The sequence below is a fragment of the Terrapene carolina genome, unplaced genomic scaffold, assembly GCF_002925995.2.
Source record: "Terrapene carolina triunguis isolate 2854851 unplaced genomic scaffold, T_m_triunguis-2.0 Scaffold130, whole genome shotgun sequence".
Lineage (NCBI taxonomy): Eukaryota > Metazoa > Chordata > Testudines > Emydidae > Terrapene > Terrapene triunguis.
Window position 1 is genome coordinate 19,526,131 of NW_020664481.1, and position 21,903 is coordinate 19,548,033.

Below are 21,903 nucleotides of genomic sequence, written 5' to 3' on the forward strand. Positions count from 1 at the left end.
TTGCTCTATTTCTATTCACATTCCCTCCAAGGAGACAGCAGGGGTCAAGTGGGTAAGATACAGAAAAGTGTAATTTTAATATATTTTTTTTAGGATTCTGTGTTTGTTAGGTTTCTTGGGATGTTTTTAATCATGTCATGCCATTTTTACAACTGGAACAAGAGACGTGTGTTCCCAGCTTGTATAGATGAGCAGTCTCCTCAGAACAGTGAGATTGTGGGGTACAAGAGTGCTGGTAACTTGCCCTTGCCTGGAGGCCCCTGCCAGTTTTGTTGACTAGAAGAGTCCAGGTGTGGATCTCTGAGGTGAAATGTAGAACTCTGAAACACACCGGTCGGGGGCAATTGCACTGCCCCCTTGGGTCCTTTGCTGCCTTGTTCTCAGTGCAGAGCCAAGCAATCTCGAGCCAAGCAAGGAGGATTGTTGAAGGCCAATTAACACATCTCGCAGAGTTCCTGGGGTAAAGCTGGATAACCTCTTAAACCCCCTCACAACTTCTGCCACTGGAATTTTTGTCATGAAGGAGAGAGCCACAGCTGCCTTTCAGCTCTCCTTTCCTGGCTGGCAAGATCAGAAGTGTTTGGCTAAAGCAAAGGTCTTTCACCTGCTCCACACATAGAGCCCTGGGGAATTCAGCTTGCTTTAGGTGGGGGAGTCAGCTGCGTTGTGCAGGCTCTCTTTGTTCACACCTTAACCCATTAGCAGCCCCTGCAGAAGGACGCCAAACCTCCTGCAAGGTTAACAGTGTGTGCCCAGCACCCATTGTCCCTTTAGGGCTGCCATAGTGTGATGGGCTCCTCCACAGTGAGGGGAAAGCCATGCTACTGACGCCTCCATCTTGTGCTGGCCCTGGAGTGGGAGCTGCGGGTTCCCTCTCTGTAGATTTGTCCTGAAGAGGAGCCGGCTGCTTTGTGTGCTGGGAGACTGGGCCTGGAGTGTGATTAGGCTGCACACGGTTCTTCAAAGCTCTTTAAATTCCTTCCAGCTGACAGCAATCAGCTGCAAAAGTAATCACGCTGCCTGAGGGCCAAGAGGGCTTTAGACCCTTCAAGCCTGAGTTTTATTACTTTCTGCAGTGCTGAGTGTGGGCCTGAATCGCCGTTTCCAGTAACTGCAACAGATCTGTATTAGAGACCGTGCAAACAGTGAGCGTTGTCTGTGCCTCCCAGTGGCCAGGGCAATGCTTCAGTGGCAGGTCCTGGTCTTCTCCTGGTGGGCGCTGGTGTGTGGTAGAGGTTGTGTGCTCAATTCTGTGGGGGTGGGAAGTGGGGGAAGAGCCTTTGGTCCCAAGAGCAATGCTGTAATTTACAGGGAGAATCACTAAGGGCTGGGGGTGAGCTGGGCTGCCCTGGGGGTAACCTGTGGGGGGATCCTTCGAGGCTCTGACAAATTGCAGATGTTAAAATAAAGTCTCATTTTCAGGCACCAGAGACAAATGTGGACGTGCAGTGGCCATAATCACCACAAGGAACACGATTTGGCTAAACCCCCACTGCAACACCACCGAGCTGGTGCGCCTCCTCCTGTACTTACACAGCATCCCAAGGTTGGTGCCATTTCCAGGCTGGGCAGGGTGTCAGACAGGCAGGACAGGGCAATCTCTACTGGCACCGAGTGGGGAGCTGAATGGAGCTGGCATCCTTTGGCAGCATGAGGAGATGGCCCCAAACAACTCTGAATCTGCACAAGCCACAGATCTGCTGACTGCGTGCTTTGGCCATGCAGCGTGCAGTATACGCTTGCTAAGCAGCAGTGCTATGGGTATCTTGTTCTACGTTTCCAAGCATTGCCATAAATCCAAACCATTTCTCATGCTTCTGCATTAGCTCAGAAAATAGGGCTTAGAAAACATGACATTGACAATTCTGGGGTAGCCCAGCAACTCACGCAACAGCCCCATCACATAGTTCTAGGAAACAACCTTCCTGACAGCCTGTCCTCCAGTGATGAAGGCGGCTGCAGAGGCTGAGGGCTGGTCTACCCTGGGGGGGGGGGGGGAGGATCGATCCAAGATACGCAACTTCAGCTACGCAAATAGCGTAGCTGAAGTCGAAGTATCTTGGATCGAATTACCTGGGGTCCAGACGGCGCGGGATCGATGGCCGCGGCTCCCCCGTCGACTGCGCTACCGCCGCTCGCTCTGGTGGAGTTCCGGAGTCGACGGTGAGCGCGTTCGGGGATCGATATATCGCGTCTTAAAGAGACGCGATATATCGATCCCGGATAAATCGATTGCTACCCGCCGATACGGCGGGTAGTGAAGACGTACCCTGAGCAAGTGTACCTCAGCTGGACGAGTGACGTATTGGCATCACTGATGTGATGCAGTTTGCCAGGAAGGGCTAAACGCATTCAGAATGTATCAGGTTGTCGCGTGCTCTGTAGTTTCCCCCCTACTGCTGCTGCCATGGGCTCCCTGGCTGATGGGGCTTCTTCCAGCTCCTCACAGATAGGATGACCAGATGTCCCGATTTTATAGGGACAGTCCCGATTTTTGGGTCTTTTTCTTATATAGGCTCCTATTATCCCCCACTCCCTGTCTCGATTTTTCACATTTGCTGTCTGGTCACCCTACTCACAGACTCCATTGGGTCTTAGCTCCTGGTCTGCGTTTGGTAATGCTTTGAAAAATACGATTAGTTCCAAGTGTGAGCTTCGTCGTCAGTGCAGCCGAAAGGATGTAAGTGATGCTGCGTGCCAGCCCTCGGGCACAGTCAGTGAGTGCTGGCACTCCCCATGGCTTCCCTCCTCACTACCTGCCTCCAGACAGATGTGATAGTCTGAGGATTTGCTGCTGGGGTCTGGGGAGTGGCGCAGCATGGCTGGAATTACAGTGTCATGGGAGGAGGTGTGGTAGGTGGGGCATCAGGAATTTACTTAGTAGTAAGAGGGAAGAAGAAAGAGCAGTCTAGGCAACCTCAAAGGGAAGATATTGTGGCTAACAAAATGAGGCCAGTTAGTGGCTTCCCTTTACAGCGTTGTAGCGGGTATGCCCAGCACGGTACACCATGTTATCTAACAGCCCCACATGAATAGCCTGTGCTGCACTGTGGCAATGACACACTAATTCGTCTTTCCTTTTCCTCACAGAGCAGAGTGCCGAGCTTTGGGCCTAACCATCCTGGTCGATGCTCGTCGCTGTTCACCGGTTCCTGCCCTTTTTAAGGCTTTCAACTTACTACAGGTGAGCCCGTAGAAGCAGCCCCAGTCCTTTGGCCCCAGGCTCTTTGGTGTGGTTGCTGTGTTCTGGCTTCCAGCTGCCCTGAAATCCATCCGTGCCTGGCTGCTTTCAGGAGGTGGAGCGCGGCCCTGTTTCAGGGGGACCCCCCTGCCTGTACTTCCCAGCCCTCAGGAAAAGCCAGAACCCTGACTTTGTACAGCTGCACTCCTTTCAGCCACTGCTGAGAGCCTTGTCCCCAGGCCCGTAAGTGCTGTCTGCTCAGAATGTGCCGCCACATTTCTGGCGAGTGTCTCTGTTGGCATCAAGATTTTGTTTTCATTCATCAGCTGCATGAAATACTCAGTGGACCGTCACTTTCAAAGATGACTTGGAAGTGAAGCAGAAAGACCAGGGCTGTGGCTGGCGGGACTGTCCCTGAAGGAGGAGGGCGGTGCTTTATGTCTGTGCTGTTGGGAGAAACGCGTACTGCTGTTGATCTGGCAGGGGGGTGAATGATTGGAAGCAGACATGCTGTAACTTAATATGGTTTCAGGTCAAAGGCTTTCATGTCAGTCAGCTGGAAACCAAGTGCATTGTGTTGACATTGATCAGAACTTATTTCCCATCTGTGGTTAGAAATCCAAACAAGATAATGAGTTGTAGCTGCAACTAATCATGGCTAAGCAGGTGCCTCTTTGCACTGGCCTTTTGGCCCCTCGGGGTGTCCACTCAAACAGACTCTGAATGAACCCAGGATGAGATTGTAATGACACTTGTGCATGCAGAGAGGCCAGTTGGCTGGGTGGTGCTTTGCTCTGCCACATCAGAGAGCTAGGGCTGAGTCATGGGTTTCCTCTCTTCCTTCTAAAGCTGGGTGGAGTTGGGAGCTGTGCTCAGGCAGCATGCTTAGCCCCAGGGGCAAGGGAGTATCTTCTGGTGCCGTGCTCTTGCTCCCAGTGCTGCAGGGGTAACATTCACAGCTCCTGGGAAAGGGAGTGTCTTTCATTTCATAGGGCACGGCTACACTTGCAGATGTAGAGCGCTGTGAGTTAAACCAGCCTTCGGAGAGCGCAGTAGGGAAAGCGCTGTAGTCTGTCCACACTGACAGCTGACAGCGCACTGACATGGCCACATTAGCAGCTTTTGCAACGGCCACAGAGAGCGGTGCATTGTGGTAGCTATCCCAGCATGCAAGTGGCTGCAACGTGCTTTTCACCTGGGGGGTGGAGTGTGTTGTGTGTATGTGGGGGGAGACAGAGTGGGCTTTTGGGGGGCTGAGAGCATGTCAGCATGCTGTCTTGTAAGTTCAGACAGCAGCAGACTCACCCCCCCGCCTGTCTCTCTCACTCACAGCATTCAACAGTAATGGTTGCTTTGTCTCGGAGCAGATAAGCAGCCGGCTGTCAAACGGAGCTTTCAAAGGGCATATCCAAAACAATGACAAGAGTGGCCACTTGACCTAAGGGGATTATGGGACGTTTCCAGAGGCCGATCAGAGCACAGTAACGCAACACCTCGTTCACACTGATGCTGGGGCGCTCCAGCGGGGGCGCTGAGGTGGAGTACCAGGAGTGCTCTAGCCGCGGAGTCAGAGCGCTCTACGTGCCTTGCCAGTGTGGACGGGGAGCGAGTTAGTGCGCCCGGGGCTCCTTTAATGCGCTGTAACTCGCAAGTGTAGCCGAGCCCTTAGTGTCGCTCCTTGGTGCCTGGTTCAGGGCTCTGAGGTGCTGCAGAGGCCCTGGGCTCTGTGTGTTATATAGCTGTGTTTCAGATGACAGACTTCCTAGAAATCAGCAATGCTCTTAGGGAGCTGGGGTGATCAGAACATAGGACTAGAAGGGGCCTCCTTCTTGGGTCATTGAGTCCAGTTCCCTGGTATCATAGGTATCCCGTTGTATAATCCGCTTAATACATTTATCAAGCTCCTTCTTCAAACCAGTTGGGTTTCTTCTCCCCACTCCTCCTACTGGGAACAATTTTCCAAGGGTTGTGGTGGAGTCTCCATCACTGACTATTTTTAAGCCAAGATCGGATGTTTTTCTAAATGTTATGCTCTAGGAATTGTTTTGGGGGTTCTCTGGTCTGTGTTATGCAGGAGTTCAGATTAGATGATCAGAATGGTCCCTTCTGATCTTGGAATCTGTGAATTAGAAGATCTCAAAGCACTCTACAAAGGAGGGCAGTATCATTATCCCCATTTTACAGATGGAGAAAGTGAGGCACAGAGAAATTAAAATGACTTTCTTACCCGGCAGGCCAATGGCAGAGCTAGGAATAAAACCCTGTACTCTTGAGTCCTAGGTCAGTATCCTAGCCTCAAGGCCCTATTGCCTAGACTGTAGAGTATAGACTAGAATATATTTTGGTGTTCAAATCCCACTGTATCTCAGGGGATGGATGGTTATATACTCCTGCTTTTGCCAGAAGAAAAGTACTGTCATAGAAGATTAGGGTTGGAAGAGACCTCAGGGGGTCATCTAGTCCAATCCCCTGCTCAAAGCAGGACCAACCCCAACTAAATCATCCCAGCCAGGGCTTTGTGAAGCCAGGCCTTACAAACCTCTAAGGATAGAGATTCCACCACCTCCCTAGGTAACCCATTCCAGTGCTTCACCACCCTCCTAGTGAAATTGTGTTTCCTAATATCCAACCTAGACCTCCCCCACTGCAACTTGAGACCATTGCTCCTTGTTCTGTCATCTGCCACCACTGAGAACAGCTGAGCTCCATCCTCTTTGGAACACCCCTTCAGGTAATTGAAGGCTGCTATCAAATCCCCCCTCACTCTTCTCTTCTGCAGACTAAATAAACCCAGTTCCCTCATTTTCTCCTCATAAGTCATGTGCCCCAGCCTCCTAATCATTTTTGTTCCCCTCTTCTGGACTCTCTCCAAATTGTCCACATCCCTTCTGTAGTGGGGGGCCCAAAACTGGACACAATACTCCAAATGTGGCCTCACCAGTGCCGAATAGAGGGGAATAATCACTTCCCTCGATCTGCTGGCAATGCTCCTACTAATGCAGCCCAATATGCCATTAGCCTTCTTGGCAACAAGGGCACACTCCTGACTCATATCCAGCTTCTTGTCCACTGTAATCCCTAGGTCCTTTTCTACAGAACTGCCACTTAGCCAGTCGGTCCCCAGCCTGTAGCAGTGTATGGGATTCTTCCGTCCTAAGTGCAAGACTCTGAACTTGTCCTTGTTGAACCTCATCAGATTTCCTTTCCATCCAATCTATACTTTTTTAACTTGCTGGGAAGAATACGTTGGAGACCGTATCTAACGATTTGCTAAAGTCAAGGTATATCACGTCCACAGCTTTCCCCATATCCACAGAGCCAGTTATCACATCATAGAAGGCAATCAGGTTGGTCAGGCATGACTTGCCCTTGGTGAATCCATGTTGACTGTTCCCGATCACCTTCCTCTCCTCCAAGTCCTTCAAAATGGATTCCTTGAGGACCTGCTCCATGATTTTGCCAGGGACTGGAGTGAGGCTGACTGGTCTGTAGTTCCCTGGGTTCTCTTTCTTTCCTGGGGCACTATATTTGCCTTTTTCCAATTGTCCGGGACCTCCCCTGATCACCATGAGTTTTCAAAGATAATGGCCAATGGCTCTGCAGTCACATCCGCCAACTCCCTCAGCACCTGGGATGCAGCGCATCCGGCCCCAAGGACTTGTGCACGTCCAGCTTTTCTAAATAGTCCTTCACCTGTTCGTTCACCACTCAGGGCTGCTCACCTCCTCCCCATGCTGTGCTTCCCAGGGCCTTGTCTGAAGACAGAGGCAAAAAAAGCAGCATCGGTCACTGTTGCCTTCCCCATTCCATAAGAGTCACACACTTTCCCTGACCTCCGTGTTGCTAACGTACCTGTAGAAACCCTTCTTGTTACCCTTCACATCCCTTGCTAGCTGCAGCTCCAATTGTGCTTTGGCCTTCCTGATTTCACCCCTGCATGCTCGAGCAATATCTTTATACTCCTCCCTAGTCATCTGTCCAAGTTTCCACTTCTTGTAAGCTTCCTTTTTGTGTTTAAGCTCACCGAAGATTTCACTGTTAAGCCAAGCTGGTCACCTGCCATATTTGCTATTCTTTCTGCACATCGGGATGGTTTGTTCCTGCGCCCTCACTAAGGCTTCTTTAAAATACAGCCAGATCTCCTGGACTCCTTCCCCCCCCTATTAGCCTCCCAGGGGATCCTGCCCATCAGTTCCCTAAGGGAGTCAAAGTCTGCTTTTCTGAAGTCCAGGGTCTGTATTCTGCTGCTCTCCTTTCTTCCTTGTGTCAGGATCCTGACCTCGACCATCTCATGGTCACTGCTGCCCAGGTTGCCACCCACTTCTACTTCCCCTACCAGTTCTTCCCTGTTTGTGAGCAGCAGGTCAAGAGGAGCACGGCCCCTTGTTGGTTCCTCCAGCACTTGTACCAGGAAGTTGTCCCAAACACTCTCCAAAATCTTCCTGGGTTGTCTGTGCACTGCTGTATTGCTCTCCCAGCAGATGTCAGGGTGATTGAAATCCCCCATGAGAACCAGGGCCTGTGATCTGGAAACTTCTGTTAGTTGTCCGAAGAAAGCCTCGTCTACCTCATCCTCCTATTCTGGTTGTCTATAGCAGACGCTCACCACGACATCACCCTTGTTGTTCTCGCCTCTAAACTTAACCCAAAGACTCTCAACAGGCTTTTCTCCAGTTTCATACTGGAGCTCTGAGCAGTCATACTCCTCTCTTACCTACAGTGCAACTCCTCCACCTTTTCTCCCTCACCTGTCCTTCCTGAACAGTTTATACCCATCCTTGACAGTGCTCCAGTCATGTGAGTTATCCCACCAAGTCTCTGTTACTCCAATCACATCATAGTTCCTTGACTGTGCCAGGACTTTCAATTTTTCTTGCTTGTTTCCCAGGCTCCTTGCATTCGTGTACAGGCCGGGCTGGTGCAACCACTAGTTGAACTAGGCGGTTGCCTAGGGCGCCAAGTAGTTGGGGGCGCCAAAAAGCGGTGCCCTGGCTCGGCAGGGCGGAGCCGCCTTCCGGAGGCACCGGAGAGCCAGAGCGTCGGCTTACAGGGGCGGCAAGCCCCAGCCATGGAGGAGCCGGCGTGGCGCAGGGGGTCAGCAGCCCTGCCAAGGCGGCGCCCCCCGCCCCTCCTGCCCAGGCTGCGGCCTGGCACCCCCCCCCGGGGGCTCCTGCAGGCGGCAGCAGATGCATGTGGGGGGGGGCCCCCGGGCGCCCCCCCCCCCCCCGGTTTCCCCCTTGTCGGGCTCTGCGGCTCCTGGGAGTGTGAGCCGCCACCACCGCCGCTGCCCCTCATGGAGCAGGCTCAGGGCCCCGCACCCTGACGGCTCACATGCCCGGGAGCCACAGAGCCCGAGCACAGCGACGGGGGAGCTGGGGGGCGCATGGGGCCGGCGCCCGCATGCATCCGCTGCAGCCTGCAGGAGCCCCCGGGGGGGGATGCCAGGCCGCAGCCTGGGCAGGAGGGGCAGGGGGGCACTGCCACCTTTGCAGGGCTGCTGCCCCCCTGTGCCACACTGGCTCCTCCATGGCTGAGGCTCGCCACCACCGCAAGCCGACGCTCTGGCTCTCCGGAGCCTCTGGAAGGCGGCTGCTCCCTGCCGAGCTGCTGCAGTGGCCCAAGCCCGGCAAAGCCAGTGAGTGGACTCGGGGCAGGGGCCACCGGGGTGGGGTGGGGAGGGCTTGCGGGGGGGCTGTGCACCAGGGCCGGCTTTAGGGCAATTCACCCGATTCCCCCGAATCGGGCTCCGTGCCCCTAAAAGGGCCCCGCAACGTCCCTAAGGACCCTCCGCCGCCGTGCCGCCGAAGGCACTGGCAGCCAATAGAGCTGCCACCAAAGTCCCACCGCTGTCTTCGGCGGCAGCTCTTTCAAATCGGGCCCCGCGGTGCCTAAAGCCGGCCCTGTTGTGCACCCTCCAGGGGAGTTCAGGGGGTAGGGAGGGGGGGAACCTGGTCTGGGGAGCAGCCCCTGGGCACGGCTGGCCCCTGGGCAGGCTGGCCCCTGGGGTCTATAAAGGCTCATTGGGATGTGCCCCTCAATTAACCGATGTGCAAGAAGGGAGAGGGGGGCGCAAGGTGGAAGTTTCGCCTAGGGCGCAAAATATCCTTGCACCGGCCCTGTACAGTACAGGCACCTAAGATAACTAGCCGATTGCCCTACTTTCCCAGTATGAATCAGGAAGCCTCCCCTGTTGCACCCTCCTCCTTGTGTTTCCTCCCGGTATCCCACTTCCCCACTTACCTCAGGGCTTAGATTGCCAACACCCAGCGAACCTAGTTTAAAGCCCTCCTCACTAGGTTAGCAAGCCTGTCTGCGAAGATGCTCTGCCCTCTCTTTGTTAGGTGGATCCCATCTCTTCCTAGCAATCCTTCTTCTTGGAACAACATCCCATGGTAGAAGAGTTCAAAGCCCTCTCTCCGACACCACCTGCACAACCACACATTTACCTCCACAATTCGACGGTCCCTACCTGGACCTTTTCCTTCAACAGGGAGGATGGACGAGAACACGACTTGCGCCTCAAATCCTTTATCCTTCTTCCCAGAGCCACGTAGTCTGCAGTGACCCACTCAAGGTCATTCTTGGCAGTATCATTGGTGCCCATGTGGAGAATTGGGCCGGGGTAGCAGTCCGAGGGTTTGATCAGTCTCGGCAAACATTCCGTCACATCCTGCATTCTAGCTCCAGGCAAGCAGCACACTTCTCGAGTCTCCTGATCTGGACGGCAGATGGAGGAGTCCGTCCCCCGTAGGAGGGAGTCTCTGACCACCCCCACCCGTCTCCTCCTCTTGGGAGTGGTGGTCGTGGAACCCACATCCCTAGGACAATGCATCCCATGCCTTCCAGCCAATGGGGTCTCCTTCTGATCCCTTCCCTCAGATGACTCTTCCAAACTATTCTCCGCTGGAGTACCTGTTGTGACAAAGCTCCGAGCCTGTGTTGGTGGGTCCCGCGCTTCCTGGCAGATACAGTGGCCTCAGAAGCTCCCTAAGGCCCTCAATATGACCTCCCTTTCCCAGTATGGCGGCAAAGGTTACAGCTTATTGAGCTACTTTCATCACAGGCCAGTCTGGGAGGTGGGAAGGTGGAACACCCACAGTCTCTGTTGCTCCTTAGAGCTCCATTTTGGTCTCCTGCCTGTACCGAAGTCTGTTTCCCTTCTCCAAGGTATCTCTGTAGATCATGGGGGAGGGGAAGGGGAGAACCCGGGCCCGCCCTTTACTCCGGGTTCCAGCCCAGTGACCCTAATGATAGCAGCCGTTGGCGGCTTCCCTCCTCCAATGACGCTGCTTTGATTCCCTGGGCCACTTCCCCGTGGTCCCCTTTTCCAAGCTTCACCCTTACCTCAGGGTTCAGTAATGCTTCCTCTCCTCCGGCTCCTTCCACCTGGGCTCCTCTCGAGAGAGGCCTGGAAAGGAGAGCTTTTAAAGCAGTATAAGTGGGACCTTAATTGGTTCCAGCTGTCTCTATTAACCTAACAGCCTTAACTGATCCTTTGTCAGTTAATTGAGGTCAGGTGCTGGCATTAGCCTAACGACCTTAGCTGGTTAAATTGGCATCAGGTGGCTTGATTGGCCTGGAGTAGCCCTTGTTTGGCTATCCAGGGAACAGGGACCTGCTCATTCTGACCTGCCTTCCACTACCCTCTTATATCCTTCTGGCCTGAGTCCGTCACCCTGTGCAGAGAGCCTGAAAACCGTTTCTTATCTCTATCTGCATTGGGGGTACGTGGGTTCTCCTCTTTCTTCTTCTGCAGGTCACATGCTGCCAGTTTTCTTCCCCAGCAAATTTCTGCCCTCTTTGATTCTTCAGCATGCTGTGCCTGCAGTACCAAACGCTGACTTCTATCCAGAAAGGCTTCATTTTCTCTGATGCAAGTCAGGGTTGATACTTGGGTCTCTAGTCCTTTAACCTTCTCTTCCAATATGGAGACCAGCTTGCACTTTGTACAGACGAGGTCGCTTCTATCCTCTGGGAGAAAGACAAACATGGCACATCCTGTGCAGGTCACAACAGCTGATGGCTCACTATCTATATTGTCTTCCTTCTAAGAGCCTCTTCAGATGTTGTAATTACTGCTCACAGAAGCCGGAAAGGCAAAAAAACTCTGTGGGAACTCCCCGCAGGCAAACTCCCTCTGTTTCTCTCTCCTCTGTTTCCCGCCACTGTACTACCCACCTTCTCCTGTCTGTTCACCTAATTTGTTGGAACATCTGCAGATATCTGATAATGTGATTGAGAAAATCAAAGGGCCAGAGTTATTTAGGGAATAATTAAAATGAGAGGACGCAGGTGCATGTGGCTATCCCATTTTCAACCACTAGCTGTGCATTTCCTTCCTTTCAAGCCGAGCTCGTGGTGGTCTCTGAAAATGACTCATTGGAACGCAGTACAATGGAATTTGCTAAGCCAGATATTTTTAATTCTGTTGAGAAATGGAAAATCGATCCTGGACTCTTTCAGACCCTGAACCTGTTCCTCTTCCATGTAAACATGCCACATTCTTTAGTGTTTCCAATGGCAAATGTGTAAATGACGTGGCTGAAGGACAAGGAGTTTGGCCTGGAATCTGCACAAAAGGAGCGTTACAATACCTAATGCCTAGAAACTCCCTGTGATCCACGAAGCCTGAGTTCAGTGCCTTGGCTCCCCATACAATGAATGGGGAGAATTAGGTGCCTTAAGCTGCGAGTCACAAAAGCCAGCATGCGAGGCGGGGAGCTGCCTAAGCTAGCCAATGGGGCAGGTCAACAAGAGGGATGTGCGCTAAGCTCCGCCTCTCGAACCCCCTCTCACAGAGATAGGTGCCCGAATCCAGCTGCAGGCAGGCGTCTTTCTGCCACCGATGCACAGGCTGGGGTTAGCCGTCTGTGCTGATTTCACAAGCAGCCAGTGGGGAGGATGACCTCCCACAGAGCTTTTAGCCCAGTGGGTAGGGTACTCACCCGGGACATGGGAGACTCCTGGTTCACATCCCCCCTCAGCCTGAGGAGAACAAGGGATTTGAAGCGTGCTCTGCTACCTCTCAGGGGGATGCTCTAGCCACAGGGCTCTAGGACATGCTGAGGGGGGAGGGTATTCCCCTAATCTCTGCTGTTGAAGCTATTGCACGGTGGCTAAATAATTAAAGCATCCTTAGAGCAGGAGAAGTGGACTCGGGGTCTCTCGCATGCTGGGTGAGTGCACTAATCACCAGGTAAGAGCCATTTTCAGCATGGGTGGTGGGTGAACCACAGGCTCAGGAAGGCTAGCCCCTGGCCTAGCCCACCCCTTCTGCCTGAGGCCCCGACCCTCCCCCCACCGAAGCCCAGAGCCCCCCCCCACACTGCCAGCCCCGAGCTGCCCGAACACCTCCAGCCCCAGAGCACCGGGTGGCCCTCCCCTCCTCCCCAGCCCCGGACTTGGGTAGCCCCAGCCACCCCGAGTGCCAGCCGCCTTAGCTCCAGCCCCAGCAGGCTTCCTGGAAGAGGAGCAGCCTGCCTGGGCTGGGGCCAACTAGTGGTAAGCAGGAGGGGGCCTCAGGGTGGAGCATGGGCGGGGCCATGCAGGGCTGTTTGGGGAGGCACAGCCTTCCCCAGACTATTATATGTGCCGCCCGTGATTCTCATGGGTTGTCTTCTCTCCCTCGCTCTGGCCTACATGACTCCTTCGTTAGTTCTCCACAATGGAACAGCTTCAGCAGGAGAGACATATCCCATAGCTCAGTGGTTAGCGTGCTCGCCTCAAAGGTAGTAGATCCCTGTTCAAATCCTTTCCCCCTTTGATGCAGAGAGGGGACTTGGGGGGGGGCACTCTCCCATCTCCACGGAGTGCCCTAACCCCTGGGTTAAAAGTTAGGAGGGAGATCCTCCTCCTTCCCGCAACCACCGTCCTAGCTGTTTGGTGTCAACTCACCTAAGTAGCTGTACTCAGCTGGCATGTACCGGATTGTGTCCCGCACACGAGTGAGGTTTGTGAATCGTCCTGGGGCTTCGGTGTCTGGATGCCTAGAAAGAGGGAGGCAGCAGTGTACAGGCCCCGAGGCAGCTAGGGATCTTCTACTGCAAAGTTTAGTGAGTTTAGGTGGCTACAGGGTTCAGTGGGAGTTTTGTGAATCGCAGTGGAGCCTGAAACTGGGACTTGGTCACCTAAGTACTTTTGTGAATTTAAGCCTTTGTGCCGTAGGTGCAGATACTTTATACCTGTCAGTCATGCTGATACTTCCATAGATACAGACATCCTTCAGCAATACAGACGCTTCCAACAGCATACGTATTTTGTAAGAAAAATCAAATATGTTTCTGTATTCTGCTTAAAATGGAGTGTAGCATGATCCCACTACTCCCTGTTGATACAGAACAAAGCATGTCATTTCAACGTATCTCTGTCTGACTGGGCTGCCTTTGCCGAATCTTTCCGGTTCTCTCCAGGACACTGCTCTTCGTGGAAGTGCTGTCATCAGTATATACTGATTCTACTGGATGTGAACAATGAAGTCAGGGTGTGATACCTGTGCTGAGAACTTGTTCCGGCTGTTGTACCTAGGACGTAATGTTAACAACTACCCATCAGCTGTGAAATGTTAATCTTCATAGCCTTCCTGGCTACCTAATGTCCCTCTTCTCCACACAAGTATTGGACCCTTGTAGTTGCTGAGCAAATGGGCTATAAAGCTCTCCTAAGGCCAGGCGACTTCCCTGGCTGCAGTGCAGTGCCACTGGGCAGCTCTTTGGGTTGGTGAGCAGCAGGACTGGGCCAGCGCACAGTGGAATTCTGCAGGCTAGTTAGTGATCTAACACCTGCCGGACTTTTCTCTGCTTGTTTTTGTCCCACTCTCTGGTGTGGCTCACAACCAGGAGTGCCTACTTCAGGGCAAACAGTCAGAAACAGGGCAGACACCCCAAACTGTTGGTGTGTTCCATAATTAGATTTCACAAAGCCGGTACCAAATGTGAACTCCTGGATCATTGTAACAGTCTTACCGTGGAGTCACAGACAGTCTCCTGAGACTCTCCAGTCTGTCTTGCTACCCAGACAAACTGGACTTAGTGATAATTGATCACTTACACCAAAAATCACACCACATTCAGGTTACTTCCAGTCCCAGGAGATCAATCACTTACCCCCCAGATTAGTTGGTACCTAGATCTTACACCACAGACAACACCTGTAGCCAATCCTGTAATAAGCTGTCTAAAGGCTTATTAACTAGGAAAAAGGAATGAGAGTTACTTATAGGTTGAAGCAACCAAACATACACACAAATGAGTTACCATCTAAATCCTAAGAATGACAGAGTTGTAGTGATCTGTCAATTCAAAGTGTCTTTCGGGGCCGACCCAGGAGGCAGATCCTGGAGATCTCTGGTTTCCGTTTAGAGTCTCTGGGCCTTCAGAGTTCAAACAGCCAACAAAGATTCCGTTTCTTCTTGTCAGGGATTTTTATTCCCTTCTCCCAGAGTTCAAGCTGAAGGGACAAGTTCACATAAAAAATCTCTCCTTCATGGGTGGGGGGAGCAATCAACAAAGTCTTTTGTCCTCTGATGCTCCACAATGGTTTGTCTGGTGTCTATGGGCCTTCTTTTGCTGGGCAGGAGATAACACCTCCTGTGGCAAACCGGTATTTCACACTGGGTAATGTTTCTCTCCCAACTGGGGGATGCGGGGGGGCATTACAGTTTCAGAGCAAACATTTAAATATTACTTTATAACATGGGCTATAGATATTATCAGTGAGATTAATGCATGCGGCAATTTACAAACATTTCATTGAGTCTAAACATGAAATACCTTCTTACAAGTCTCAGACCTATTTTGAGCAGAACTAACATACACGTGCCCTGCTCTGGTCTCCAGCCACAAGCTTGTCAGTTCTTAGCTAATGCCTGCAGCCTGGGCTAGAGCTGGCATCTGGTCTGCCAGCGTCAGTTTTCTTTACAGCAGGGGTCAGCAACCTTTCAGAAGTGGTGTGCCGAGTCTTCATTTAGTCACTCTAATTTAAGGTTTCGCGTGCCAGTAATACATTTTAACATTTTTAGAAGGTCTCTTTCTATAAGTCTATAATATATAACTAAACTATTGTTGTATGGAAAGTAAATAAGGTTTTTAAAATGTTTAAGAAGCTTCATTTAAAATTAAATTAAAATGCAGAGCCCCCCGGACCAGTGGCCAGGACCTGGGCAGTGTGAGTGCCACTGAAAATCAGCTCGCGTGCCGCCTTCGGCACACGTGCCATAGGTTGCCTACCCCTGCTTTACAGGGAAAGATTGTGGGTTGAATTTTGTGGGCCAACACAAACTTTTAATCCTGTAATCTGCTGGTTCTTCACGTCGAAATGGGAAAAGGGTGGGCAGTGGAAAGTGTGTGTGAGGGCAACAGAAACAGCAACAGTTTGCAACAGGCAGTTTCCCGTGGTGGTCTTGCCTTTTAAGGGAGATGATTGATGTACGAAATGTATCTCTCTATATTCTCAGCTAAAACTGAACCAGGTCCTACCTAAAACAGGAAGATTCAGAATACTGTAAAGACATTTCCTTTACTCCTTTGGCTCAGCTAACGATGAAACATGGTAATCTGGGGCCTGGGGCCTTCATTTTGAAGCAGAGGGCTAACATCACGGGCCACATTTCTGCCACTGCTGGTCCATTATTTAAAACGTCAGGATTGTCATGCTGTTCGTAGCAGAGTCAATTAGGAAGCCAGAAGATGGGTTCTTGAAGTTTTGTGCTTGATAAGGAAGCTGGCGGGAAGATGCTACCCATTATCTATTTGAAAAGCCTCACGTTTGCCTTGGGTTTAATGATTTTTTTCTTCATAAAATCAGTGTGCTCCCAATGTACTGAGGCCAAGTCATATCAGTGAGATGGGGCATTGTGTCCATAGCCGAATCTCCACACGCGGAACGGAGTTCACTTTTGTTTGATTTTAGTGAGAGGGTCTTAGAATCATAGAATCTTAAAAATGTCAGGGCTGGAAGGGACCTTAAGAAGTCATCTAGTCTGTCCCGTTGTGCTGAGGCAGGAGAAGGTGCACCTAGACCAGTGGCTTTAAAACCGTGGGTCGTGACCCAGAACTGGGTCGTGGAATGGAAGGGACTGGGTCACGGCACCTCTGGCCAGCACCGCTGACCAGGCCATTAAAAGTCCCGTCGGCGGTGCTGCCTGGCTAAGGCAGGCTAGTTCCTACCTGTTCCGACACTGCGCTGAGCCCCGGAAGCGGCCAGCAGCAGGTCCGGCTCCTAGGCAGGGAGGCCACAGGGCTCCGTGTGCTGCTCCTGCCCCAAGCACCGGCTCCACACTCCCATTGGCCGGTTCCCAGCCAATGGGAGCTGGGGGGACAGTGCACACGGGCGAGAGCCGCGCAGAGCCACTTGTGTGCTTCCACCTAGGAGCCGGACCTGCTGCTAGTCGCTTCCGGGGCGCAGCACGGTCTGTGGTGCCAGGACAGGCAGGAAGTCTGCCTCTGCACCCCCGCTGCGCCACTGACCGGGAGCCGGTCGAGGTAAGCCCGTGTCCCAATCCCCAGCCCTGAGCTCACCCCAAACCCGGAGCCCCCTCCTGCACCCCAAACCCCTCATCCCCAGCCCCAGCCCAGAGCCCTCATCCCTCCCACCCACCAACCCCCTGCCCCAGCCCAGAGCCCCCCTAAGCCCAGAGCCCCCTCCTGCAACCCAAACCCCTCATTCCTGGCCCCACCCCAGAGCCTGCCCCCCCAGCCCAAACCCCTGCCCCCCTCCCGCACCCCAACTCCCTGCTCCATCCCAGAGCCCCCTCCCACAACCTGAATCCCTCATTCCTGGCTCCACCCCACAGCCCTCACCCCCGCACCCCAACCCTCTGCCCCAGCCTTGAGCCCCTCCCACACTCCAAACCCCTCATCCCCAGCTCCGTTGGGTCGTGGGCATCAACAATTTTCTTCAACTGGGTCGCCGGAAAAAAAGCTTGAAACCCACTGGCCTAGACCATCCCTGACAGGTATTTCTCTAACCAGTTCTTAAAAACCTCCAGTGATGGGGATTCCACAACCTCCCTTGGAAGCCTGTTCTGGAGCTTAGCCACCCTGAGAGTTAAAAAGTTTTTCTTACTAAATAACCTAAATCTCCCTTGCTGCAAATGAAGCCCATTACTTCTTGTCGTACCTTCAGTAGACATGGAGAACAATTGATCACCGTCCTCTTTGTAACATACGTAACGTATTTGAAGACTGTCAGGTCCCGTGTCAGTCGTCTTTTCTCAAAACGAAACATGCCCAGTGTTTTTACCCTTTCCTTATAGGTCAGGTTTTGTCATTTTTGTTGCTCTCCTCTAGACTCTCCCCAGTTTGTCCACATCTTTCCGAAAGTGTGGTGGGCAAAACTGGACACAGGATCAGGCTGACACCTCGCCAGTGTGGCATAGAGGGGGCAATTACCTCGTGTCTTACGTTCAACGCTCCTGTTAATACACCCCAGAATGATATTAGCTGTTTTCACAACTGCCTCACATTGACTCATATTCAATTTGTGATCCACTGTAACCCCCAGATCGTTTTCAGCAGAACTACACCTAGCCAGCTATTCCCTAGTTTGTAGTGGTGCCTTTGGTTTTTCCTTCCTCGGTGTAGTACTTTGCACTTGTCTATTGAATTTCATGCTGTTGCTTTCTGATCAATCCTCTCATTTGTTAAGGTCCTTTTGAATTGTAATCCTGCCCTCCAAAGTGCTTGGGACCCCTCCTAGCTTGGGGTCATCTTATTAGCGAAAATGTAAACAAAGAGATTAGAGAGACAGAACTCTGTGTAAACTCGAAAGCTCGTCTCTTTCACCAGCAGAAGTTGGTCCAAAAAAAATACTGCCTCACCCAGCGTGTCTCTCTAATATCCTGGGACCAACACGGCTACAACACCACTGCAAGCAAGAGACCAAAAAACGATTGGGAGCTATGGGAAGTTTCCTTTGCCTGCTCTTCCCTTTCTAACCTCTTGTGAGCCAGGCCCTCCTTCTGCCTCGTTCAACCTGCGAGTCAGAATTCGGTCTGGTCAAAATGGTTCTGTTAACTTTTTTCCAACTGATCATTGAGCTTCTGACTAAACAACAACAGTTGTGGAAAGTGTCTGCTTTTCTTGGAAATATTCCATTTTCCGTCAGGAGCACGGCCCTCAGCTGCGCCTGCTCAGTACGCCTGCCACCCTAGGCAGCCTGATGGACCACCCTGCCCGATTGGCTGAAGAAGCCAGCAGGCCGGTTCTTAAACCTAGCAGCTTGCTGGCTGTTCAATGCACATGCCCACCGACTCTCTGCCTTCCTGTGCTTGTCTCCCCAAGCCCTGCTCCTGCTTTGCTCCTCCGCGGCTCCAGCCCACATCCTGCCCTGCACCCAGCCGTGTTCCCATCCTGTTCCAGCCTTGGTCCTGCCTCAGAGCCAGCCCTGATCCTGCCTTCCCTGACTTCTGGTAATCCAGTTCTGACTCTCGGCTCTGATTCCTGACTCCACCTGCACCTGTGGCTCTGGCATTTGGATTCTGACTCTGATTCTGATCTTTGGCCCTGCTTCCTGGGTCTGGCCCTGTCTCAACCCCGGGCGCTGGTGTTCAGATGCCGACCACTAGGCCTGACTCCTGCTCTGATCCCTAGGCCTGGCCACCGACAGTCCAGTCTTCTGACATTTTCTTTTCTGGAAAACTAAAAGAATTTCAGTCTCTGACAGTTTTTGGATGACATTTTATTAGTTTTTCAATGAAAATTTAAAAATTTCCACAGAAACCTCCCCACTTTCTGATTCTCTGTAATCATAATTCCAATTTTACACTCTCACCGTGTGTTCTCAGAAATTATTGGGTTGTCAGAACGTTAGCGTCATGACCCTATTATGCAAGCAGGTAGGAGGAGAAGGGCGGTGGTGGGGAACCTATTAAACATAAATGTTCAGTGCCACCAGCTGTCTGGAAACGATGGTTCATCTTCACCCACCCGCACTGTCCAGCAGAGACACCAGTCAAATTCTAGGATGTCTGTACAGCTGTGATCTATGTCTCTCGCCCCCTCCATTCCCCTCCCCAGTGATCTCCAGTTTTTACTAGTAATTCTGAACTAGTTGTGCTGTTCTGGCCTTTGGCTGATATTTGTCAGTGGTCAAATGAAAAGGGGTAAACAAAAGATTCAGGAAAGCTCCTGTATGCTTAGAAGGTACTATTGTTAAAATTGTATCCCACTCATACAAGGGAGCCCAAGGGGATGGGGTGAGGAGAGATCCTTCTTGAGCATAAGGAAAAGTCTGTGTTTCCTTGCCCAGAGATCTCCACTGCGGGTTATGGCCCTTACATTTGCAGAATCCTGAATTGGGCCTCTGCACATTGGCCTTTAATTTCTCAATCAAAAGAAAGACCAAGGACTAACTCAGTTAAGGGGAAGCACCTCTAGAACTCAAGACATCAGGCTTGGACAACCTCTTCCACCTTTCGCAGAGAGCTGATGCAGAAGTGTATTCTTCGAGCTGGCTCTCAAGCCATTAATGCAGAGTCAAGTTCAGCCTATGGGGTAGAAATGGGAGACCGTTAAAGCAATCTGCAGCGCCATTCGCTGGAGTTCATCATCCCCTGCATTTTCCAGTGATTGCCGACTTTGTCTGCTTGTGCTGCTGCTCACTTTGGGTGTTATGTCCTTAAAGGTCGTTGGAGAATACGGTTACAGAGTTCTCCTGTCAAAGGCTTGCTGGTCAATTGCATTTATTCTGGACAGATTGCAGCTGAAGCCATACCAAAAAAATGTGTGTGTTGCTGTCAGGGAGTTTCACTCACCACCAGGGCGCCTCCTCCTGGCTGCTCTGGGGATAAACTCTTTCCAGGTGCTGCACCCTCCTCTGGCAGTCCCTTCACCCGTCTTCTCTCACCCTGTGGCACCTCTTGCCCCAGGAGCTGCAGCTTCCTGCTCATGACTTGGCCCTCCACCCAGGTCGCTATCGTCCTCCCCTTCTGGGGTATCAAAGTCTTCCAAGGTGAATTGTCCCAGGCGGTCCGTTCGCTGCTGTCTGGTCCGCACAGCTTCCCTGGTGGCTGGTCGAGAGACCTATGCCCACCCTCTACAGCAGGTTCCAGCTCAGGGCCCCTCTCAGCGGCCAAGGTCTGCCCTACCCCATACGTCGCTGCTTTCCCTACCTTCCTGGCTCTCCCCCTGCTCTGGGTTTGCCAGGCCAGACGCCCTCCTCCCAGGGAGTAGCTGTAAGCTACCTAGCTCTATAGCCCCAAACACACCTCCCTTCTCCCAGGGAGTGACTGCAGACTACGTCCCTGCAGCCCCCCGCTGCTCTCAGCCCCTGGGCTTTAGACAGGCCCCTCCTGTTCTGTCCAGCTGACGCTGTCTAATTAATCCCTGCTCCCTGGCTCCTCCTCCAGGTGCAGCCTGGGCAGTTCATTGCCCCCCCTCGCCACCTTAACCTTTCCAGTCTTGTGTGGGCTGGACACCCATCACAGTTGCTTATAATTTTACTTCTGATATTTTGGCTTTACCAGTCCAGAACCTCTCACAACTTAGCTTGGGCAAAGGCTTTCCTATAGCCTGTTATTGGAAGAGCTCCTATTAGAACATTTGCTAAAATACAAAGCCTTCCCTGCTGCCCAAACCAAGCCACGATTTGGTTAGTGACCCCACTATTCACATAGTCCGTTTTCTTTACTCCTCTCTTAGCATTTTGGGCCTGTCTCTAACCTCCCTGTGGAATGCTCTCCTACTTGGAGCCCTCCTGCTGGAGCAGAGAGAGAGATTGAGGCCACAGCTGCCAGGACATCCTTGAATTTGGTGCTTCTGTCCATTAACGCTAGGGGCTGGAGGCGAGTCCTTGGTGCTGGGCTGGGAGCAGTTAAGTAAAGAACACAAATTTGCTGGCATTGTGGGGGAAATGCTACTTTTCAGTTAGGGACAGTGCCCGGTGTGAAAGGCAGCTTTTTTACTGCATCCAGGTAACCTGACTCTGTGCAGTGTTTCCCAGGGCTAACAGCTTGGAGAGCCCGTTCCCTTTAGAGCAGACCCTCACCAACAGATGTAACTGTCTGCCCCTCCGGGGGAGACTGTGCCCTCCAGTTTGCAATTGCAACTATCTTTGAAGAAGGCATTGCAATCTCTTGTGTTGAAATAAAACGAATGGTACATACTCCTAAGCAATCCATCCAGCTTGTAAGAGATCTGTGTTCTGTTCTCTGTTACAGGACATGGTTCCTCATTGTATTCACGGAGTTCTGCTGCTTGTTGAAAGAGATCTCACTTTTCGGATGGAGAAGCCAACAGCGGTGCAGGTAATGGAAGCATTCATGCAGGAACTGCTGGGGAGCTCCTGATACTAGTGTTAACCCTCTGAACAGTGAGCTCTCTGTGCACTAATGTACATTTATTCTCACGTAATCTCTGTAGTGCTGCTCTGTGTTTTATGGTTATGGTCTCTCTTTCCGGTGTGATATTTAAGGGGCTGTACGTTTTTATGAATTGAGTAGATCTTTTATTGCCAAGTCCATCACTCACACATATGCCCATGAATGTCAGGATACCAGAATGCTCTTTGATAGGACTCTAGCAGGAAGGATACAGTGGGGCGTCGTGCACAATGAACACTGACCTGAGAACTTTTCAGGCCCTGTTGTCAACAACGGGCTAAATCCCCGACTGGGGCAGCATAGTTGTTGTGCTCAGCTGAGCACTCCTGCAAGGGGAAGAGGGGACACCAAGGATGGGGAACATCAACACCCTTTTCAGTGGTGGAGTGTCTGTTCTCTTCCCTGC

The 21,903-nt window shown here is 52.0% G+C and overlaps 1 protein-coding gene across 3 annotated transcripts in view; it reads left to right on the plus strand.

Moving 5' to 3' along the window:
- The window catches only part of LOC112107524 (puratrophin-1-like), a 155,888-nt gene that overhangs the window by 49,578 nt on the left and 84,407 nt on the right, over positions 1-21,903 (plus strand). For all 3 annotated transcript variants that reach the window (XM_026652648.2, XM_026652649.2, XM_026652650.2), the window contains 3 exons: positions 1,423-1,546; positions 3,091-3,184; positions 21,336-21,422. In XM_026652648.2, coding sequence (XP_026508433.1) covers positions 1,423-1,546; positions 3,091-3,184; positions 21,336-21,422 — 305 coding nt within the window. The remainder of the gene's footprint in view (positions 1-1,422; positions 1,547-3,090; positions 3,185-21,335; positions 21,423-21,903) is intronic.